The 24,294-nt window shown below is 41.9% G+C and overlaps 1 protein-coding gene across 2 annotated transcripts; it reads left to right on the top strand.

The window, feature by feature from the left end:
• Positions 1-10,803: 10,803 nt before the first annotated feature.
• TMED2 (transmembrane p24 trafficking protein 2) lies at positions 10,804-22,883 on the top strand. 2 transcript variants are annotated; one of them, XM_012782172.3, is made up of 5 exons: positions 10,804-11,126; positions 12,579-12,771; positions 13,189-13,209; positions 17,104-17,211; positions 21,357-22,883. In XM_012782172.3, the coding sequence occupies exons 1-5, from the start codon at positions 10,947-10,949 to the stop codon at positions 21,479-21,481; spliced, it is 627 nt and encodes a 208-aa protein (XP_012637626.2). In that variant the 5' UTR covers positions 10,804-10,946; the 3' UTR covers positions 21,482-22,883. The 2 variants fall into 2 exon arrangements, with proteins under 2 accessions (XP_012637626.2, XP_012637627.2); XM_012782173.3 differs by lacking the exon at positions 13,189-13,209 and having other exon boundaries at positions 10,814-11,126.
• Positions 22,884-24,294: the final 1,411 nt, after the last annotated feature.

Below are 24,294 nucleotides of genomic sequence, written 5' to 3'. Positions count from 1 at the left end.
GGCCTCATTGGAGAGCGCAGTACTGGAGGAGCTTGCAGGAGGGAAGAAGGGAAGTGAGGCGGGAAAGGAGGGGGACCAAGTTCAAGGTGGGATATTACCAACATGGCTCAGCTTTGCACGTGCTCAGCTGGTTGCTCGGTTGTATGGGATGTCTCTGTAGAGGACGTGTGAAACCAATGAATCTCAGAACATTCCAGAGGGGGTCACTGGAAAAATGGGGAGGGGCCACATGGGGGAATGTGAGAAATTTATCTGCCACTCCTTCATTAGTCCTCCCTCCATTTCCAGATGAGCCCTTCTGGTTCTAGATGGTTCCCCGGGTGCTGAGGGCTGCGGTCCTTTGCCCTGTGATCTTCTGAGACAATCAGAAATGCTGGGAGCTGAAATGACCCTGGCACTGGGCAGGGCTTTCCAACCTCGGGAACAATGTGAGCTGTTGCTGTTCATGCCAGGAAGCAAGACAAGACCCTAAGGTCTGGCGTGGGCAGTGGCCTGCATGTGGGATGATTAAATCCAGGTCTGCCATTCCCATAATTCGACTGTGACAAAACGCCTCCCGCCTCATTGCAATCCCCAGGTAACTACTGTTGATGGTTCGGGCCATGCTGTTCCTGACCTTTTTTCCTGAGAATATGCATATTTATCTGCACGTACAGAGTGTATATCTAAACAAACATTTTTAAAAATGAAAACAGGACATACATATGAGTATGCAGTTTGCTTATTTCACGTGATAATACCCCATAATCATTTTTCCAGTTTGGCACATATAGACCCACCTTTTTCTTTTCTAAAAATAGATAATACCTGCCTCATTCTTTTAAACGATTGTAGAGCTTTCTGATGTATGAACGTGCTGTAGTTTACCCTATCACTTCTCCCTTGATGTTCATTCAGGCTGTTTCCTAGTTCAGACTTTAAAAAAAAATTATTAGTTTTAGAGACAGGATCTAACTCTGTCACCTAGGCTGGAGTGCCGTGGTGTCATCATAGCCCACTGTAACCTCTAATTCCTGGGCTCTAGTGATCCTCCTGCCTCAGCCTCTGAAGTCGCTGGGACTGCAGGTGCGCACCACCATGCCCAGCTAATTTTTCTACCTTTTATAGAGACGGGGTCTCTATAGAGACGGCATATTATGGGGGTACAGATTTTAAGGTTTCAATAAATGCCCATTGCCCCCCTCCCCCCAGTACTTTTTACCTTTTTAACATTTTTCTCTAAATTTTTTTTTTTTTTTTTTTTTTTTTTTTTTTTTTTTTTTTTTGAGACAGAGTCTCACTTTGTTGCCCAGGCTAGAGTGAGTGCCGTGGCGTCAGCCTAGCTCACAGCAACCTCAAACTCCTGGGCTTGAGTGATCCTTCTGCCTCAGCCTCCCGAGTAGCTGGGACTACAGGCATGCGCCACCATGCCCGGCTAATTTTTTCTATATATATCAGTTGGCCAATTAATTTTCTTTCTATTTATAGTAGAGACGGGGTCTCGCTCTTGCTCAGGCTGGTTTTGAACTCCTGACCTTGAGCAATCCGCCCGCCTCGGCCTCCCAAGAGCTAGGATTACAGGCGTGAGCCACAGCGCCCGGCCTAAATTTTTTTTTTGTGTGTTTCTCAGGCTGGTCTGCAGCTTCTGTTCTCAAGCAATCCTCCTGCCTTGACCTCCCCAAATGCTGGGATTACAGATATGGAATATCTGTAGATATGAGGTACTGTCTCTGGCCTTATGGGCCACTTTAAACAGTGTTGTGCAAATCGAAAAAAGTAGCCAAAACATGTTCCATCCTCATCTGCCCAGTACCTCCGTTCCTGCCTGTATGTTAGGCAGAAAGGCGGAAGGCAGAAGGCCATAGCCCACCACTGCTGAGAGCAGGGCCCGGGAGCGTGCTGGTGTGTGCTGGGCGGTGTCACCCACAGCCGTGCATCTTTCTAAAATGCACTTTTGCCCATGTCAGTTTCTGACTTAGATCCTTCCTGTAACTCTCATTGCTCGTTGTTGGGGGGGTCTGGGGAGGGATCTGGCCCTTCCTTCTTCTTCAGCCATGTCAACCACACTAGCCCTTTTTCAGTTTTCAAAAATATCTGACAAATAGAGCCCAGGGGAGCCCATGAAGAGAGGGTTCTTATGCGTGAATGCTTGATAAAAACTATCCCTAGAGACCCTGCAACAATGTAAATAAAATTTATTAATTAAATATTTATAAAATTAAAAAATAATCAAGGGGTAGAACAATGTAAATAAAATCAATTAATTAAATATTTATAAAATTTAAAATAAAGACCCTGAAAAAAACCACAACCTTGCACAAAGGCCCTTGTAACCTTATACAAAAAAAAATACTTCTGCAAAAATACATCTGCCCAGCACCTGCCTGTCCAACCTTGCACTGGTGCCATCCTTGTTATTGATCCTTGTAGCCAAGGATCATTATCTCCAAACAATTGTGTGATCCTCCTCATTTTCCTCTAAAACCTTTGTTTTCCTTTACCTCCCTGAATATGCACATAGGTTACTGTGGTATGCCTATTTCCAGCGCAGTGCCTATTCCCGAAATAAATATCATTTTCTTTTAGAGGGCCCCTCTCTGCTATTTAGGTGGACACTGGCAGTATTTACTACATCTAAACATACACCTCCCCTATGACCCAGCAATTCTATTGTTGGATTTAAATCCAACAGAAATGAGAGAAAAATGTCCATAGCATCTTTACTCAAAAATTATCTGAAATAGGGCCGGGTGTGGTAGCACTCTGGGAGGCCAAGGTGGGCAGATCGCTCAAGGTCAGGAGTTTGAGACCAGCCTGAGCAAGAGGGAGACCCTGTCTCTACTAAAAATAGAAAGAAATTAATTGGCCAACTAAAATATATAGAAAAAATTAGCCGGGCATGGTGGCACATGCCTGTAGTCCCAGGTACTTGGGGGGCTGAGACAGAAGGATTGCTTGAGCCCAGGAGTTTGAGGTTGCTGTGAGCTAGGCTGATGCCACAGCACTGTAGCCCGGGCAACAGAATGAGACTCTGTCTCAAAAAAAAAAAAAAAAATTATCTGATTTAGGAAATAAGCTGAATGGAGAACTAAAGTCATACAGTGAAATGCTATGCAGCTATGAAAAATAACAAATGATTCCTGTATGCAACAGCATGAATGACTCTCACAGGCATAATATGGTGAGAAATAATCTGATCTGGACACAAGGGAGTACACACTGTAAGGCTCGTTTTGTATGAAACTTTTGAACAGGCAAAACTAAGCTGCAGAGCAGCACTTGCCTGGGGCAGGAGGTGGGAGTGGGACTGAGTGCAAAGGGGCACAAGGAAACTTTCCCAGAGTGAAGGAAATGTTTCTATTTTGGTTGGAATTGTAATTACACATGTACCTATCTGCTAAAATGCATTACACTGCACATGTCGAATGGGTGCATTTTATTATATATAAAGTATACCTCAATGAAGTTGATAGTTTAAAAGCATGCAAACCAGTCTAGTGATAGTAATCAAAACAGTGGTTACTTTGTGTGGGAGGTGGCAATTGATTGTGAACGGGCAGGTGGAACCTTCTGGAAGTTCTGCAAATCTTTCTATATCTTGGTCTGGGTGCTGGATTCATGGATTTGTGCATATGTAAAAGTTCATTGAGCTGTAACTTAAGATCTGTGTGCTTTATTGTATCTATGTTATAACTTTATGAAAAGCACTGATGTCTTTCCAAACTGAGGGTCTCTACACCTCAGTTCCAAGTGTCTGAAGAGTTCCTTTCCTCTCCCAGTCCTCTCCTGTTTCCTTTCTAGTCCTCAGTCCTTTGGGCCTCAGCTCAACTGTCATTCTCCTAAGGAAATCTTCTCTAGCTCACAGTCTAGGTTAAGCTAACCCTTATATGCTAATACAGTGAGGAGGACTTTCCTGTCATAACTAAATAATTGAAGTTGTGGCTGGTATTATTTCTGAGATGATTTAGTCATCTCTGTACATTTATGTTTTTTGGGTTTTTTTTTTGAGACAGGGTCTCGTCTGTCGCCCTGAGTAGAGAGCACTGGCATCATCACAGCTCACTGCAACCTCAAACTCCTGACCTCAAGGGATCCTCCGGCCTCAGCCTCCCTGAGTGCTAGAATTTACAGGCCAATCTCTGTAAGTTTGATTTATTAATCTGTGGTTTCTCCCACCAGCAACCATTCATTCTTCCTCTGGTAAATCATCTATTAATACATAGGTTTTCTCTTGAGAAACCACTCTTTTTTCTGAGCCCAGTCCACGTGCTTCCGGTGAGTTGGCAGCCACCCCCATGCTTGGCCAATCAGAACAGTGGATTTCTCTGCCTCTGATTGGTCCTGGGATGGGCATATGATCCAATCAGAGCCAAGGAGACACCATGAGACATTTTCTGGGCCCTTTCTAATTCGTATTTGTTCTTGAACTTGGAAACTGAAAACTGGACCTGCCGGTCACCCTTTTACTGTCACAGGGAGCCCGAACGAAGCTTACAGGGAGGGAAGCAGAACTGAGGGATAGTTCAAGACCTCTATCTTGACTTTTCAGTAACCTTAAGCCAATATATTCCCTTTTATTTATGGTAGTTTAGGTGAAGTTCGAAACCAAAGGTCTGAACTGTCAAATGCCTGTCTCATCATTTATTAATTAGACTGTTAGCTCAAGGGCAGGTTCCTTTCCTGTCTTGTTCACCACTGTATTCCCTCCAGCTAGAACAGCGTCTGGTGAATAATTTTACTACTTTAAATATTTCCTCCACCAGGTACATATTATTAATGGAGTCAGCTAATTCAGGTTTTATTTAGTTTACTGGTAAATATATCACCAGATGAGGAACTCTACATAATACTCTCAGAATTGCCCTCAGGGCCCCCAAGTTTGAGTAGTCTTGCAGACTTAGCTGTAATAAGCGGCTGTGGTCCTAGCAGGAACTAGTGCCTAACAAGTTAACAAGTTGAGGTCATGGGGAATAGTGCTAATAGGGGTTGATGGAGAGGTAGTGGATTGGCTGGGTCTCAGCCTGTGGAATTTGGAGCTTGACTCCTTGAATTCACATCCTTCCTCACCTTACCAACTTCTCTAGGCCTCATTTCCTCATCTGTAAGATGAGAACCATGAGAGTGCTAGTGTCAAGGGCTATTGTGCAGTGTAAATGAATGAATATATGCAAAACAGCACCCAGCACCTATTAAATGCTGTAAGAGTGTTAGTTAATATCAGCTGACATACACTAAACTGTTACTATGTTCCAAGCCCTGTGCTAAATGCTTTGCATGAATCATCTCATCAATTTTCACAATAATCCTATCATGTTGGTACTAGTTATTCATTCATCAAACAAATACTTACTGAGGACCTACCATATGCCAGGCCCTGTTCTGGGCACTGGGAATATAGTCTCTGTCATTGTAGAATTTTTATTCAGGAGGGTTGGGTGGGCGTGGTGGCTCACACCTGTAATCCTAGCACTCTAGGAGGCTGAGGTGGGAGGTTTTCTTGAGCCCAGGAGTTTGAGGTTGCAGTGAGCTATGATGATGCCACTGCATTCTAGACTGGGTGACAGCACAAGACCCTGTCTCAGAAAAGAAAAAAAAAAAAGAAGAATTTTTATTCAGGAGGGTTGAATCCAGATTTGCTCACTCTTGTGCACTGTCTCCCTCTATGTGGTGTGTGTGTGTGTGTGTGCGTGTGTGTGCATATGTATGTATATGAGGGTCCATCTTCATTACTTATGGTATTTATGTTCTAAAAGTCACTGCAAACACTGAATTAGCAAATATGGAACCATTGCCTCTAGGGGAAATATAGGGTTAGGTTCCTTTGAGCCTCTGGTTCCAATATTTTCATCAACCAATCAATACATAACCTTGTTTTTATGTAAGTTTCCATTTAAAGATACTTTATTTAATAATGTTTTATTGATTCACTAACATTTGAACATGTATACACGCCTGTGAAACTACCACCACAATCAAGATAATGAACATCTCCATCACCTCCCAAAGTTTTCTCATGCCCCGTTTGGAACCCCTCCCTCTACCCCTCTCTGCCCTAACACTCCCAAGCAATCACTGATCTGCTTTCTGTGCCTGTAGATTAGTTTGTGTTTTCTAGAATTTTTTGTAAGTGGAGTCAGACAGTATGTACTTTTTATTTTGGTCTGGCTTCTTTCACTCAGCATAATGATTTTAAGATTCATCCAAATTGCTGTGTAGATAAATAGTTCATTCTTTTTTTTTTTTTTTTTTATCACTGAGTAATGTTCTATTGTGTGGATAGACCACAATTTGTTTATCCATTCACCTGTTGTTGAACATTTGGGTAATATCCAGCTTTTGCTTTGTACCCACAAATACCATGAACACTCACAAGTCTTTGTGTGGTCTTGTGCTTTATTTTCTTTTGGGTAAATACCTAGAAGTGGAATGTCTGTGTATGTATCTATAGCTGGATCTGTTCTCAAAGGAAAATGTGAAAGTCATCTAAATTTTGATCCAGCCTGCAACATCTTCATCTTCCACTTTAAAAATACCGTATGCCCCTTCTTGTATATATTGGCTGGTTGTATTCCCCCAGATTGCAGCTCTTGCCTCCTGGGCACATGCTGGACTACATTTCCCAGCTTCCTTTGCTGCCACATAAAATCATGTGACCAAGTTATGACCAATGGAATGTGGGCAGAGGTGATGTGCACCACTTCTGGGTCTGACCCTGGAACTCCTACGTGAACCTCCACCCTCTTCCATCCTTTGCTTGCCAGAGGGATGCAGTGGCTCCAATGGAGGACCCTGAAATTATAGGGAATGGTGGAGTTACTAGATGGGAGAGTCTTGAATCACTGTGAGGAAGGTGTACACTGGGTTGTGCTTGGGACTGTGACTCAAGCAGGAAATAAACTTTCATTGTGCTGAGCAACTGAAATGTTAAGGTCATGGTTACAGCAACTGGCCTAAGTATTAGGCCATGCTAGAATAGCTGTGGTGACTGCCTACCCCCAAAATCTGAAAACAAGATTTACTACTTTATTATACCTGTGTTCTTCATGGTTATTCGGAAACCTAAGCTGAGCAAGGCTCAATGTTTTTTTGTTTTTTTGTTTTTTTTTTAAAGAGATGGGTTTCACTCTGTTGCCCAAGCTGCAGTGCAGTGGCATCATCACAGCTCACTGCAACCTCCAGCTCCTGGGCTCAAGCCTCCTGCCTCAGCCTCCCGAGTAGCTGGGACTACAGGTGCGCCACCACACTAGCTAATTTTGTAATGTTTTTGTCCAGACAGCATCTTGCTATATTGCCTAGGCTGGTCTCAAATACAGCTTCTGATTCCAAACAGAAATAATTTTGTCCACTCTAGGTATATATGCGAGTGAATTGAAGACATACATCCATACAAAAAAACATGTGCATGAGTGTTTATAGCAGCATTATTCATAATGGTAGAAACCTAGAAACAATCCAAATGTCATCAACAGGTGAATGGATAAACAAAATGTGGTGTATAGATACAATGGAATATTTTTTAGCCATAAAAAGAAATGAAGTATTGACATATGCTACAATGTAGATGGATCTTGAAAATAGTAACAGAAAACAGCTACAAAAGGCCACATGTTGTACAATTCCATTCCTAATCCATGGATTCAGAAAGTAGATAGTCGTGCCCAGGGCTGGGCAGAGGGGGGAATGGGTTTAAGGCTTCTATCTGGGGTGATGAGATGTTTGGAATTAGGTAGTGGTGATGTTTGAACAATTCTGTGAATGTACTAAAAACCACTGAAGAATACATTATTAAAGGATGAATTTTATAGCAAGTGAATTGTATCTCAATAATTAAGTAAGAAAAGAAGGGAGGGAAGGAGAACCCATTTTGTGTTGCACTTCAGTGACGACAGTTCTGGTTCTGAGCCAGACCCCAGTTGAGAGGTTTGTTCATCATCTGTCAGATAGTAAGTACCCACCACGTGCCAACTGTTTGTCATGTTGGATGTATTCATGCACATGATGGCACATGACCTCATGACAGTCAATCTGTGTTGATAACTGTAAATATACACATTTCCCATGGGTGACCTGTTAAGTCTTAATAGCCTGTGATCCTTCAGATTAATTTGATGTCCAATCTTGAAATAGTAATGTCGAAAGACACCTGACTGAATAATTATGGCTACAACAATGCTACCAAAACAAAAACAAAAACAAAAAAACAACCCCAAACCCAACAAACTGAAAAGAAATCTATCAAGTGGTTGATAATAATTATTTTATAGTACTGTGTTTAGTTACCTTTGTCTCTTTTTCAGTTTTAGATATCATAGTTAATTACTTTTATAATATAAAACATAAACTTACAGATGGTTTCTAGCTGCATCTTCAGTTTGACCACCAGTGTGTTTTAAAAAATTGGAATCAAATGTATTGAGCTACGGCATCTATTCTCCAGTTTGCCACAATCCTCCCTCTTCCCTATTGCCTAAGCTAGTGTCGTCTCTCATTCATATAAACTGCCTGATCACTGAAGGCATTTGAATGTGGGTCCCCTGATTTATACAATAAAACCCTACAATATATACTTCACTGTGTTCCACTGAGATGCTAAATGCCCACATTTTAATCCCTGACAGGTGGAGTTATATTATTCAGTTCAAAAATGAAAATTAACTTTGAATTTATAGATAAAAACAAAATTATTCTTGGCATTTTTCTACAGTTTGGTTATTTGGGAAGTCAGAAGGATTGTATGAAAAAAAATAAAGTGGGCAGGCATGGTGGCCCACACCTATAATCCCAGCACTTTGGGAGGCCAAGGCAGGAGGATTGCTTGAGGCCAGGAGTTCAAGATTGCAGTGAGCTATGATTGTGCCACTGTACTCTAGGCTCGGTGACAGAGAGAGAGAGAGACCCTGTCTCTTAAAAAAAAAAAGTGGGGGGGGGGCTGTATCCATTAGTTTAATAGGAAACCTCGGTAGGTATTATCAGTAGAAAGAGATTCAATATGGAGAAATAGAGGCTTATAAATGTGTTGCAGAGGCTGGAGGAGCAGGCTCTAGGCTGAGTCTCTCTCCAGTGATGACCCCCAGACTAACGCTATAGAACTGACCTGCCAGGAAAGGCAGGACCCCTGCCAATCTGGAAGATGGGGAAGGAGGGACCACTACTAGAACTCTTGAGTTCAATAACACAGTTGACCCGTGAACAACATAGGTTTGAACTGTGCAGTTCCATTTACGTGTGGATTCTTTTTAATAAAAGTTACATGGAGTCTCCTGTCTCTCCTGCCTCCCCTTTGATAACCTCCACCTCTTTTGCCCCTGCCGTCCCTGAGACAACAAGACCAACCCCTTCTCTCCCTTGTCTTCTTAGCCTGCTCAATGTGAAGACGAGGGTGAAGACCTTTATGATGATCTCCTTCCACTTAATGAACAGCATATATATATTTTCTCTTCCTTAGGATTTCTTAACAACATTTTTGTTTTTCTAGCTTACTTTATGGTAAGAGTACAGTATATTACATACAAAATATGTGAATCCACTGTTTATGTTATCAGTCAGCTGTAGGCTATTAGCAGTTATGTTTTGGTGCAGTCAGAAGTTATAAGCAGATTTCTGACCGCGCAGGGGCGCCCCATCGCCTGCGTTGTTCAGGGGTCCAGTGTACATTGTCATAACCAGGAAGCCTTCATCACCGCAGCTGCACCTGGTTCTTGAAACCAGCGGCAAAAACTGGATACTGGGCCACTACTGCCCCCTATTGCCTGTTGTTCTCTGAAGAAATAATCGCTTAAACAAACTTGCAAGGCATGTGGTGTCACTCCCCTTTTGCAGATGAGGAAAGTGAGGCCAGAGAGGTGACGAAAAAATAATTAAGGTCATACAGCTATGTGCAAAAGTGTAGTAGCAACTCAGGTCCCTCGGTCTCAGTTCAGTTCAATGAACCCAATTACCACGTAATGAGTGGGGTCTTTTGTGGCCTTGTGGTAGGGCCTGAGAGGACAGTGTACATGTGACAAGACTGGTGCCTTATGATTGAGGCAGACTAGTGAATAACTATAACTCAGGAGGAACAAGTCTGCACTGGAAGCACAGAGGAAGGGACTGGAATTTGGCAGAAGGATGTCTAGGAACATTTTAGAGAAGATGTAAGAAGTGACATTTGAGTTTTGAGGGATGAGTAGGAGTACGCCAGGAGGCAAAGGTCTCCTAATTTCCAGTCTAGTCCTTTCCCTTAAGCCTTCAGTCTTAGCAGCTAGCAAGGGATAAGGGGATATGGAGAGGCAACAAGACTTTGGAGAACTGGGAGAATTCAACTTTTGAGGAATTTGTAGTTAGGGTAGGTATTACATACATACAGTATAATAAGGTGCATTAGTTTTAAGTATATAGCATATTCATTTTCAAAAAAACATGTCAACACCCACGTATCCATCACTCAGGTGAGGGAGGGAGGCATTTCCAGCACCTCAGGTGGTTTCCTCATTCCCCTCCCCAGTCTGGGAAACCAGAAGTCGGTAGAGAAAAGCCAACATAAAACTTCAAAACCTTTGACTTCGGACCCCACCTCTCATTCCCCCACTCCTATGCTGCCTCCAAATCTTCACCATCTTCCTGGACAATCCTAAGAGGGCATTACGCTGGGCGGGGAAGGCTTCTGGACACTGTCACTTTCTTGGAAGGGCCGCGTGAACTTTAGTTTGAAAACGAGAGCGCTGGGGACAAGGATTTTTGTTCGTTTGGAGCCACCGTCTGGGCTCGGGCCGCGCGGATCTATCATGTCCCTCGGCGGCCGCCGTGCGTCCGTTACGTGGCAGCTGCCGGCGTCCGCCAATCCGCGGCGCCCGCATCAGCCCCCTCGGGTGGCGCAGCCGGAAGGGGCGGAGCTTAGGCGGTGGCGGCTGAGAAAGCTGCGGGGCGGCGGCGGCGGTGGCTCCTCTGGTGGCCGCAGTCTGGGTCCTGGCTTCGGCCCCAGCTCCACCATGGTGACGCTTGCTGAACTGTTGGTGCTTTTGGCCGCTCTTCTGGCGACGGCCTCGGGCTACTTCGTCAGCATCGACGCACATGCCGAGGAGTGCTTCTTCGAGCGGGTCACCTCGGGCACCAAGATGGGCCTCATCTTCGAGGTGGCCGAGGGCGGCTTCCTGGACATCGACGTGGAGGTGCGGGCGCGCTGCCCGCGGCCGAGGCGGCGTCGCGCGACCGCTCGGGGGTTGGTGGCGCCCGGGGCCCGCGCGGGCCTTCCGGGGGAGCGGGCCTGGAGGCCGCTGTCCGAGTCCTGGAGGAGCCCAGGCCGCCATCCCCCTTCTGCTCCAGCGACTCCCTAACGGCTCTTTTTCCCGCCGCTTGCCCGGATTTCGGGGTCCAGGATCCCTTCGGGATACGGAGCCATTGCTTAGTTGCCTTGGGTTCTCATCTTGAACGACAGGTTCCCATTGGAACCTCTCGCCGAGCTTTGTCAACCAGGCGCCGCGTGTCAGCACGGGGCCCCGAAGGCGCTTCTCAGTCGCGGTTAGCTGGTGGCAGGTCTCTTTCCAGTCAGCAGCTGCTTTACTTCTTGTTACGGATTAATGTTGGAACGTGGCGTGGAAACTTTTGGAAAAGTAGATGGAAAGCTATTGAAAAATGCTGGGCTGACTTTTGCGTTGTGATTCTTTATTTTTCGTAGAAGGAACTTTAATGTTTACCCACTTTTACACGAGGGCCTTCATTTAATCCCCTCTGCCTAGGGGAGATGTGCAGTTGGGTCATGCATTTTAGGAGTAAGGATTGCAGTGAAGTATCTGGAGAAACAGGAAATTATGAAACAGTCCCTTGATCTCCACGCATATCTTTTTTCAAACCAAAAAGATGATTTGTTGCTGATTTTTTTTTTAGGAAACCAAATAAAATTAATATTTTAACCCACCTGCTAGCATGACTAATTGGGTCTAAGAATTTTCTGTTTGACAAGTGCACATCAGTAGAGCTGGGCACAAGCTACACACTACAAGTGAAATCCAAAAATAAGGGGATAATGGAAGGGAGAGAGTTCGAATTAGCTGAGAACTTAGATATTACCTATTCCCGTCTTCAAGTTTGACAGGTGACAAGGCTTTAAAAGGGAAACTGACTTGACAACAGCCTAACATCTGATTTGAAGCAGACTGGGATGAGATTTAGGTCTCCTAATTTCCAGTCTAGTCCTTTCCCTTAAGCCTTCAGGCATCTCAGATACTGTTTGGCAGTAATCGGGAAATCCTTGAAATGTGACTTTCTGAACAATTCTTTGTTTTTCCTTAAGGTTTGATATCAGCCATGTTTGCATGTTTGTTGGTTATATTAGGCCAGTTGGAGACCATGTGTAGGGTGAGGTTTCAGTTTTTGAGGAGTTTATGTTTAAATGGGACAAAGACATAAAGGTAGTCAGAACTGAAAGGTGCTTTAGAAAACTGTCTAGTCCACCCTTGTTTTATCATGTGGAAGTATTGCAGTCCAGAGTGGTCACTGTTATTTACTCAAGTGGAGCTAAGTGAAAGTTACGTATTCTTAGTGAATTTCCTACTGCCAATGTACAGAAAGTTTATGATATTAAATCTTCCGTGACATTTTCTGTATTTCTCTCCTGCCTCCAGATTACAGGACCTGATAATAAAGGAATTTATAAAGGAGACCGAGAGTCCAGTGGGAAATACACATTTGCTGCTCACATGGACGGAATATATAAGTTTTGTTTTAGTAACAGGATGTCCACCATGACTCCAAAGATAGTGATGTTCACCATTGATATTGGGGAGGCTCCAAAAGGACAAGACATGGAAACAGAAGGTGAAGTGACCATTCAAAAGATTTATATCACATTCGAAGAGCTGATTTTAATTCTATACATTTTTACTCATCTGTATAGAGGATTTATTTTTTGCTTATTCCAGGTTCATTCACTGTCCTTAAAATCAAAAACCTATTGTGGAATATGCTTTCTATTTATGCAAGTCCCCTAATTAACAAAAAATTTCTGGAAGTTAATGTTTATTTTTTCATTTTTTATGGTTGCCTGTTCGGACAGATTTTCTTAGTCCTTTTGTGCACCTGTGAGCATCTAGGTTACATGTATCTTAGTATGGTTGTTCTGTTTATTTGCTAATCCTGGTATATACATCTTTATTTGCTCCTTTGTGTACATGACTAGTTTAGCTAAACTTTTTGTTGTTTCTTTTTGTGTTTGTATCTTATACTTTTCTGTAGGTGGTGGAGATACCTGGGATGGTATGTGAATTGCTTTTTGACAGTATCCTGTCTTATTGCATCTTTTTCTTTGCTAATGTCTAATTTCTGCTTTTCTTTTTTCTAACCTCAGCTTGTTGGCGCAAGAGTGTTTTTTGTCTTAAGAAAACTCTACAATTAATGACATTTTTTGGCGATTTTTAATTTGGTTTACAGGAGATACAGGTTATTTTATTTTTGAGAAAGGATCTTGCTCTGTTGCCTGAGCTAGAGTGCAGTGGCATCTTCATAGCTCACAGCAACCTCAAACTCCTGGGCTCAAGCAATCGTCTGCTTCAGCCTCCCAAGTAGCTGGGACTACAGGTGTGTGCCAGCACACCCAGCTAATTTTTCTGTTTTGTTTTAGAGATGGGATCTCACTGTTGCTGAGGCTGGTCTCAAACTCCTGTCCTTCAAGCAATCCTCCTGCCTCAGACTTGCAGAGTGTTAGCATTACCAGCATGAGCCACTGTGCCCAGCTTAGATTATTTTAAATTAATAGTACTGAGAGCACAGTGATTGATGTTTTGGTATAATAGTAACATCTTTGTTCTTTAAACTGCATACTGAAGGATAGGGAAATTCAGTTATAAGTGGACAAGTAAAAGTTGTAATTAAACATAACTAATAGCAAATAGTGCGTTTGACTTTGTAGAAAGTATTTTTTAGGCTTGTTTCACCATCATTAAAGTTTCTATCTTAGAAAAGCCTCCGAGGGAAAAAAAGTTTCTAACTTGAAGTTTGGTTGGATATGAAATGCAGTTCTAGGAGCCATGGATAGATATGATGACAATTCTTTTGGCCACATGTTACAATTAGATTTTTTATTGCTCAGCTGACCAGTAGTGAACTCTGATTGGTTCTTACCAGGAGCCAGCACATTTGGTGTTTCTTTTTTTGCCACAGTGCATGCCAGGAGTTTTGGAAGGTAGCTGTTGTTCAGCACATTCCATAATATTTTATTAGCATGATAATGTTTGTCCCAGATATTCAGCAGTTAGTAGAGTACTAACATAAAGAAAGGGAAGTGTTTGGTTATATCTTGAAATCTTTATAGTTTAGAGAATCATACTACTTAGTAATTTCTTCTTCTTTTTTTTTTTTTGAGACAGAGTCTCACTTTGTTGCTCAGGCTAGAGTTAGTGCTGTGGCATCAGCCTAGCTCACAGCAACCTCAAACTCCTGGGCTCAAGCAATCCTCCTGCCTCAGCCTCCCGAGTAGCTGGGACTATAGGCATGCGCCACCATGCCCGGCTAGTTTTTTCTATATATATTAGTTGGCCAATTAATTTCTTTCTATTTATAGTAGAGACGGGGTCTCGCTCTTGTTCAGGCTAGTTTTGAACTCCTGACCTTGAGCAGTCCACCCGACTCGGCCTCTCAGAGAGCTAGGATTACAGGCGTGAGCCACCGCGCCCGGCTACTTAGTAATTTCTGTGCTCATTTTTTAGGCCATTAACAGGGTAGGACTCGGCTAATTCTCAAGAGAATTAGGAGTTGTTTTTTTTTTTTTTTTTGAGACAGAGTCTCGCTTGTTGCCCAGGCTAGAGTGAGTGCCGTGGCATCAGCCTAGCTCACAGCAACCTCAAACTCCTGGGCTCAAGCAATCCTTCTGCCTCAGCCTCCCGAGTAGCTGGGACTACAGGCATGCACCACCATGCCCGGCTAATTTTTTTATATATATATATTAGTTGGCCAATTAATTTCTTTCTATTTATAGTAGAGACGGGGTCTTGCTCTTGCTCAGGCTGGTTTCGAACTCCTGACTTTGAGCAATCCGCCCGCCTCGGCCTCCCAGAGTGCTAGGATTACAGGCTTGAGCCACCGCGCCCGGCCAGGAGTTGTTTTTTTTTTGAGACAGAGTCTCGCTTTGTTTTTTTTTTTTTTTTTTTTTTGAGACAGAGTCTCGCTTTGTTGCCTAGGCTAGAGTGAGTGCCGTGGCGTCAGCCTAGCTCACAGCAACCTCAAACTCCTGGGCTCAAGCAATCCTCCTGCCTCAGCCTCCCAAGTGGCTGGGACTACAGGCATGCGCCACCATGCCCGGCTAATTTTTTCTATATATATTAGTTGGCCAATTAATTTCTTTCTATTTATAGTAGAGACGGGGTCTCGCTCTTGCTCAGGCTGGTTTCGAACTCCTGACCTCGAGCAATCCGCCCGCCTCGGCCTCCCAGAGAGCTAGGATTACAGGCGTGAGCCACTGCGCCCGGCCCAGAGTCTCGCTTTGTTGCCCAGGCTAGAGTAAGTGCTGTGGTGTCAGCCTAGCTCACAGCAACCTCAAACTCCTGGGCTCAAGCAATCCTTCTGCCTCAGCCTCCCGAGTAGCTGGGACTACAGGCATGGGCCACCATGCCTGGCTAATTTTTTTCTATATATATTAATTGGCCAATTAATTTCTTTCCGTTTACAGTAGAGACGGGGTCTCGCTCTTGTTCAGGCTGGTTTCGAACTCCTGACCTCAAGCAATCCTCTCACCTCGGCCTCCCAGAGTGCTAGAATTACAGGTGTGAGCCACTGTGCCTGGCCAGAATTAGGAGTTTTGAGGGGCTTTTTCTTGTTCATTTTCTGGAAATTGGTCCTATTTAAATAGTTAGAAAATGTTGGCTGATGAATGTGAATGTTAAACTTCTTAATACTTGAACACGTCATCTAAAATTCTTGCTTTTGCTTGTTAATGTCAATGAATGGCACCTGTCAAATCAAGCTGTCCTCTAAAGCAGTGGTTCTCAAGTTGGGATGATCTTTGCCCCCCAGGGGACATTTGGCAATATCTGGAGACATTTTGGATTCTCAAGACTGGGTAGGTCGGTGCTACTGGCATGTAGAGACTAGAGGCCATGGATGCTGCTAGGTATCCTTCAGTGCATCAGTTAGCTCCCCACAACACACATGCAGGAACATTTGGTCCAAAATGTCAACGGTGCCACTCCTGAGAAACCCTGCTCTAAACGTTCCATGTAGTGCATGGGACTTCCAAAGGGATACTGGTAAGGGATGACTTGTGATTCCAGTTTAACTACCTTCAATGATAGGGTCTCTTGGCTTCTCCTAAGAAATTGAGGGTTATTTGTGGTAATCTAGAATCCCAGATGAGGTCCAGTCTTGGGCAGAGATGAAGAGATTACCCCACTGCACCCCTGGGAATTTTCCCTTGTGCTCCTTGTTTGTTCGTTGTCATGATATAGCACTACCTAGAAACATATGCTTACTCTTCAGAGCAGTGCCTTGTACTTATTTTTGGTTAAAGAGGGTACCTGGTTGAAAACCTTGTGCAGCTGTGAGCTTGTTTCTTTACTTACAATGCCTGCTGTTCCTCACTGTAGTGAAGCCCTTGCTATGACTGTCACAGAAGAATGTTTGAGTTGGCGTGGCTTTTCCCAAGAGTGTCTTAATATTTTTCTCTGCTTGGCTTCATAGAGATTAAAAGTCAGTTTTGATGCTGCTCCTAAATTAACATTAAAGTTATGTGATTCTTCAGGGTAGATTTTGTTATTTTTAGGATTAGGTTTTTTAAAATACATGTATTAAATATTTATTTTGTGTTGTTTTACCCCTCAATGTTTTACTATTTCTCTTTAGTTAGTAATCAGTATAGTGAACAGCAGCAATTCATGAGAAATTTCTTAGGGTTAATTGTTTTCCTTTGGTTAATAAGCATTATATAGTTTCTTAGTCTGAAAAGAGTTTCTGGAATACTGGAATGGACTTTTAAAAAATGTTTTGAGAATTAAATTGTCATTAGTGGTTCACATCAGTGGTCCAAATTGATGTCTGAGCCATTTCTAAAAATAGCTTGTTTCATATGCCTTCTCTGAGGAATTTTGTTTTAATTTAATAAGTGGTTTTCAAAAAGGGATTGCCAAATTTGTGCTAATCTGTCTTCAAATCCTTCTGTAGCTCACCAGAACAAGCTAGAAGAAATGATCAACGAGCTAGCAGTGGCGATGACGGCAGTAAAGCACGAACAGGAGTACATGGAAGTCCGGGAGAGGATACACAGAGCCAGTAAGTTGACGCTTCAACTTTGCAGCAGTGTCTGGTGGTGAAGGTGGTATTACCTGACAGCTTGTATTTTCCTCATTTGGAAATTTTGTAAACACCATGCCAAAGCATTGACTTTAAAAGTGCACCTACACAAAGATATGTTTTGAGTATATCCATTTGTAAAGCTTTGTAGTTTATTATTGGGATGTTCATTCTAAACCAAATATGCTGTTAAGAGTCAGCACAAGCTTTTAAGAGGTTTTGATTTATTTATTTTTAAATATATGGTCAGCTAATAGTTTTCTTAAACCAGAGGGGAAAACGTTATAAAATGGGTATTATGGTGGTTATTAATCACATCCCTGAAACTTATATGCCAGTGTGATTCATATTAATATATTTGCTGAGATGTAACCTTTTTTCTAAAATGGAATAGAAAACACCAAAACATACAGGCAAGTCACCAGTTGAAGATCAGTTTGGGTTCTCAGATTTGGAACTTGGAAAGTATTTTTCTGTGGAAATAGTGATTATTGGAATCTTGTAGGATGCAAGTTTATTTAGTATATGATATAGCATTAAATATTATGCTTTTGCACTTAAAATTAAGAGGTACCATAGTGACATGTAGACCAAATACCATTTCTTAGGTCCAGGCCTACATTGATTGCTCATTGTCTTTAATCCTCCAAGTAGTTCTTGGGGGTAGATCTCACTGGAAACAAGCTCTTGTCAGTAAGTGCAGGTTGATTTTATATCAGGAGTCTTTGTTTTGAGCTGGAATAGGGAGTGGAAAGAAGAGTGACTCAAGGAGATAAACATACTTGAATTCTTAAAGTTGTGGTTTCTGTTCTTTCCACTCTCTTACATCTGTTCTTCCTCTCTGAGCCTTCAGGACCTAGAGCACAGATGTTACCCACCCTTGGCAGGATGATGTATATGGGTAACAGACTGGAGAACCCACCTCCCCACCACCACTTTTTTGGGAGTGGTGTGTGAGATGGACTTAACTACACACACACCAGCCTCTCCCGATTCCTTCTCCTTGCCTCCCCTCTTAATCTCCTCACCCTCTGGGATCTCCACCTTGTCTCCACCTTACCTTGTAGGGACCCATTTGTTGGTTACCTTGCTCCCACATGGAGTCACGCCATTTTGGGGTTAGGAGGGTACTGCACTAAGAGGGTAAGGGCTTCCATTGCTTTGCAGTTTTAGCTAATTCAGACCAGATGGCTGTAAAGTTATAGGAAGTTCTTCTAGCACTCTGGGAGGCCAAGGCGAGTGGATCATTTGAGCTCAGGGGTTCGAGACCTGCCTGAGCAAGAGCAGGACCCACGTCTCTACCAAAAAAAAAAAAATAATAATAATAATAAAGTTATAGGAAGTTCTTGGAAACACATCAGCCAGAGGAAACATGTGTTCAGGTTGTAGGTGCTTCCAGCCTTATTTTCTCACCCTTAATTTGTTTGGAGATACTCCCATATTTGTTTCACAAATAGTGGGCTTGATATGTATGTATGTTTAATAAAAGTGTTAGCAATTTCTAGAACTGAATTTTCAGATATTCAAGTTTTTGCAAATTAAATTGTTCCCACAATGTTGTTTGGTTTTTGTACATTTTCCTACAGCACCCACTCCTCAGAGACAGACATAATGAGAGACTTTCTCTTTACTGCAGTGTTGTAATAATACTGTGTTGCTTCTAGATCAGGCTAATATGTGAGTGGCATGAGTACAGTGTCTTATATACCCATTTTCCTATGTGGCTACATTCCTTTTTTTTTTTTTTTTGAGACAAAGTCTTACTCTGTTGCCTGGGCTAGAGTGCCATGACGTCAGCCTAGCTCACAGCAACCCCGAACTCCTGGGCCCAAGCAATCCTCCTGCCTCAGCTTCCTGAGTAGCTCTGTCACTTCAAGAAAAGCATTTTTCCATGTCTCTAAAGCATCTTTTAATGGTTTCTTATTACTTTGAAGTATTTATTCAACCATTCCCCTTTCAGACACAACCTTAAAATGATAGTAATTCACATTATTTGTGAATTAGAAATTTGTCACTAAGTTTTTAGCAGAAGTAAAGTTCATGTCATGGAATTAGTACTAAAATTTTAGTGATTTTGGTGGTTTCTGGAGTTCTAGTTAATGTTCTTTTTCAGCATGTGTATACTCTTACTCTGGAAAAAAAATCACACAGCTTTTAAGTAATTTTAAGTTATTCTCTTGGAAACCTGTTAATTGCTTTTTACTTTTTATTGAGTGACTATTAGTATAGTAGCTATTACATTTCTAGTTAATCTTTTTTGTTTTGTCTTTTTTTTTTTTTTTTTAAATAGAGACAAATTTCACTTTGTTGCCTAGGCTGGAATGCAGTGACACGATCATAGCTCACTGTAATCTCAAACTCCTGGGCTCAAGCAATCCTCCTGCTCCTAGCAATCCTCCTAGCCTCCTGAGTGGCTAGGACTATTGTCATGCGCCCCTGCTACTCGCTAATTTATTTTTATTTCATTTGTAAAGATGGGGTGTTGCTATGTTGCCCAGGCTGGTCTCAAACTCCTGGGCTTTAGCAATCCTCCCACCTTGGCCTCCCAAAGTGCTGGGATTACAGGTGTGAGCCACTGTGCCCAGCCTAATTAATCTTTTTATAAATGATATACATGCATCTAAAAATATAGCACTTTTTCAGCTGATTAATACTGTTCTTTTTTTTTTTTGAGACAGAGTCTTGCTTTGTTGCCTAGGCTAGAGTGAGTGCCGTGGCGTCAGCCTAGCTCACAGCAACCTCAAACTCCTGGGCTCAAGCGATCCTTCTGTCTCAGCCTCCCAAGTAGCTGGGACTACAGGCATGAGCCACCATGCCCGGCTAATTTTTTCTATATATATTAGTTGGCCAATTAATTTCTTTCTATTTATAGTAGAGACGGGGTCTCGCTCTTGCTCAGGCTGGTTTCGAACTCCCGACCTCGAGCGATCCGCCCGCCTCGGCCTCCCAGAGAGCTAGGATTACAGGCGTGAGCCACCGCGCCCGGCCTAATACTGTTCTTATATTGTTAATTGTAATTGTTTTAATATTGGCCATTTCCATAAATATCAAAAACTACATAGTAATTTTAAAAAGTTAAGGCTTTTTAGGAGTTTGACCAGAAACTTGAGTGTGACAAATTAAGCAGAGTAAATAGATAGAGTAGTCAGAGCTTTTATTTTAAGGATCAAATCCTTAGCTGGAGAGTCGGATAAATGTCTTGTGTTTTAACAGTCTGATAGTAACTGCCAGTATTGGTTCATGTAACGGAGAAACCTCTCTCATCGAGAGCAAATGCCAAGTGCATATTAGGTGCTCAATAAATATTTGTTGAATAAATATTTAGACTGCCATGTTTTGACTTGGTAAATATTGCTTTTTGGATAACTGTGATGTTGAAATAATCCCTTAATTTTTTTTTAAAGTAGTTTTCTGACTTGGCCAAAAGGATTATAATGTAGGACATTATGGTGGTAAGGGAGAAAGAAGGTTGGATTGGGTTTTAACCCTAAAAGTGTGACCTGAAGCAAGTTACTTTCCTGAAGCAAGTTCCCCATATATAAGCAGAATGGGTTAGGCTATATTCAGCTCATTTTTAAGGTCCCTTTTAAATCTAAAAGTCTCTACTTCTGAATATGTTGAGTTGCTTGGGGACAAAACACAAAATTATTTAGTGTACAAATGGTCTGCAACTTATGATGTTTCATTTCAACTTAAAATTTTTTGATTTTATGGTGGTGCAAAAGTGATACCCATTCATTAGAACTTCAGGTATCCATAGAACCATTCTCTTTTTTACCTTCAGTACAGTGTTCAATAGATTATATGAGCTGTTCAACACTATATTAGAAAATAACCTTTGTTAGATGCTTTTGCCCAACTGTGGCCTAATGTCAGTGTTCTGAGCACATTTAGATAGGCTAGGCTAAGCTATGATGTTCAGCAGGTTAGATGTATTAAGTGCCTTTTCGACTTTACTATGGGTTTTTAGGGAAGTAATCCCATCAGATATTGAGGAGCACCTGTACTATAAATGGTCTGCAAGATACTACTTTCATACAGAGTAAAGCTAGGAGATAATTTATGATGACTATGCTTTTTTTGGGGGGGTTGTTAAAATTTGTTTATTTGTTTGTCCTCAACAGTCAATGACAACACAAACAGCAGAGTGGTCCTTTGGTCCTTCTTTGAAGCTCTTGTTCTAGTTGCCATGACATTGGGACAGATCTACTACCTGAAGAGATTTTTTGAAGTCCGGAGGGTTGTTTAAAAAGCCTTGTCCTGATGATCCCAAACTCATAATTCACTGTTTACCAAACACGTTGGTCACAATAATGTCATCTACGTTTTTATTTTCTGAACTGTACATTCACACCTTATGTTTCTTTGTGATTAATAGATATTGAGGGGAAAATACCTTTTTAGAAAAGTTATAGTGAAAATTTGACATTTGATTGGCATAATTTCTTATTCGAATGCTGCCTCCATTATACAAGTCCTTCCAGAACTCAAACACTGTAAATGAAATATAGGAGTATAGTCTTTATTATGTCTTTTTTTCCTTTTGTTTTTATAATAAAATGCAGTTTGTTCAGGAAATCAGTACAAAGCCTGATAGTACTTTACTAAAATGACTGCGTTCTTTGGATTCCCTCATCCTGTGGTTCAAATCATTAAAGATTCATTTTGTTGAGTCCTTATAAGAAGCAACAGTCTGGATCTTAACGTTTTCTACCCATCCTAATGGCAGAGTTCTGTGACTGGAGTATGATACCAGGCTGGGTACTTTTATACTTTGTTACCTTGTTTTTCCTTTAAAGGTAAGACTTGCCTCAGTATACATTTTTCCCCATAAATTTTTACATTGAACCTTAGGACTCAATCACCTCCACTTAAATTGAAGACACAAGCAGCTAATAACCATTTTTTTTTGTTTGTTTTTGCCTAACCTTCTGAGAAGTCTCTGTTAAAGCCGAGTCTCCGGGTGTTCCAGTGAGTGGTAGTAGCTCTTTTTCTTTCTGCGCTGGCACATCCACTTTCCCCACTCTTGGCACGTAGGAAGTGTGCATTCATGAAATTGGAAAAATCTGGATTTCTGATACCAAAGGGTTAAAGCCTCTTGGATTTCATTGCAGTGATATACAGCCACTATTTTATTTTTGATCAGTGGCCTTTGAGTCACTAACTAGGGCACTAGGGTTTTTGTTTTTGTTTCTCTTGGGTCTTTATTTTTTGGCACATGTGAATTTTGTTTTGTATAAAAGAAAATGACTTTCTTTTGGTCTCCGATGATGGGTTTTAAATTAAAGGAGCATCTGGTTTTGGTGTGGGGATGATCCAGGATTATGTTGTGACTGATGTATATTAGTTACTTGTACATTTTTTTTGGATCTTTGCAAGGGGAAAACTACAAGTAATGAGTTTTATATAATTAATTTAAATTTGTTACAGGTTTTCATGTTCAGGACAAACAATTTTTCAACCTTGGGTAAAAATACTTGCAACAGTTTATTGGTAAGGTGACTGTTTCACCTTAGGATAACTGTTGCATGCCAATTTGTGTGTGTGTGTGTTAAAACACTTGAAAATTGAATTAAAAGATGTAAATTTAAAATTGGTTGTGTATCTAATATGCCCCAGGTTCAGTAAATAAACAGTTCTTTTTAAAAACAGTCAGTACTCTGTGTTTTATATACTGATGGTTAATTCACATTTACTAAATAGCAACTTTCTATTCTTACTTGAAATGAGACATATCCATGTATTCTGAGTAATTATGCCTGTTACCTTTTATTTTTATAAACTTAAGGATAGTAAACAGGAACCAAATTTTAGTTTCCACACAGGTGTTCCTGTGTGGTTTCTCAGATGGGTTAGTGTTAAAACCTTATGCATTTTTTTATTTGGGGAAAAAAAAGTTTGAATTATTTTCACTCAGCCACCTGGTTTGTGGATGTGGAAAATAGGTTTAAGAGAGATTAATGATTTGCCCAAGGCCCCCATAGAGAGTTAAAGTGAAACCAGAGACAAGAGCTCTGCCTATCGAAATTGTTCCTCTTCTGCTGATTCAGTAAGGGCTTGCTAGAAATAAAAGAAGCTACTATTAATTGAGCACTGTGTAATGTCCTGAGTTGGTGCTAAGCACTTTACATGGTCTATCTTATTTATGCCTCAAAATGGACATTACCTTGGGTGAAATCATTTTATAATTGAGGAAACAGGCTTGAAAAGGGTCCCAAGCTCAGAAGACTAATAAGTAGGAGAGCCCAAAAGGCAGACACAACTATGCAGTTTCCCTTGCCTTTACTTTCAGAGCTGTCTGTCCCATTTTATTTTATTTTATTTTATTTTTTTTTTTGAGACAGAGTCTCACTTTGTTGCCTAGGCTAGAGTGAGTGCTGTGGCGTCAGCCTAGCTCACAGCAACCTCAAACTCCTGGGCTCAAGCGATCCTTCTGTCTCAGCCTCCCAAGTAGCTGGGACTACAGGCATGGGCCACCATGCCCGGCAATTTTTTCTATATATATTAGTTGGCCAATTCGTTTCTTTCTATTTTTAGTAGAGACGGGGTCTCGCTCTTGCTCAGGCTGGTTTCGAACTCCCGACCTCGAGCAATCCGCCCGCCTCGGCCTCCCAGAGAGCTAGGATTACAGGCGTGAGCCACCGCGCCCGGCCTGTCTGTCCCATTTTAGTTTATTTTTTGAGATAGAGTCTTGCTCTGTCACCCTGGGTAGAGTGCAATGGTGTTATTGTAGCTCACAGCAACCTCAAACTCCTGGGGCTCAAGCGATCCTTCTGCCTCGGCCTCACCAGTAGCTGGGACTACAGGCAGATGCCAATATGCCTGGCTAGTTTTTTCTATTTTTGGTAGAGATGGGATCTCGCTCTTGCTCAGGCTAGTCTCAAACTCCTGAGCTCAAGTAATTCTCTCACCTCAGCCTCCCAGCGTGCTAGCATGACAGGTGTGAGCCACTGCACCTGGCCCTGTCTGTCCCATTTTAGAAAACAATTGTCAAAGGTGTTTTGAGGATGTGATGGTTATTTCAGTGAAAGTGTTTCTTCAGGCTTATATCTTTTTTTCCTT

Source organism: Microcebus murinus, chromosome 22 (assembly GCF_040939455.1).
Source record: "Microcebus murinus isolate Inina chromosome 22, M.murinus_Inina_mat1.0, whole genome shotgun sequence".
Lineage (NCBI taxonomy): Eukaryota > Metazoa > Chordata > Mammalia > Primates > Cheirogaleidae > Microcebus > Microcebus murinus.
This window is presented reverse-complemented; position numbering and strand designations above follow the sequence as displayed.

Bases quoted from the DNA above. Each gene is read 5' to 3' on its own strand.
- TMED2 (XM_012782172.3), top strand. From the start codon at position 10,947: ATGGTGACGCTTGCTGAACTGTTGGTGCTTTTGGCCGCTCTTCTGGCG. The intron at 11,127-12,578 runs GTGCGGGCGCGC...TCCTGCCTCCAG, and splicing joins TCCTGGACATCGACGTGGAG to ATTACAGGACCTGATAATAA. The intron at 17,212-21,356 runs GTAAGTTGACGC...TGTCCTCAACAG, and splicing joins GGAGAGGATACACAGAGCCA to TCAATGACAACACAAACAGC.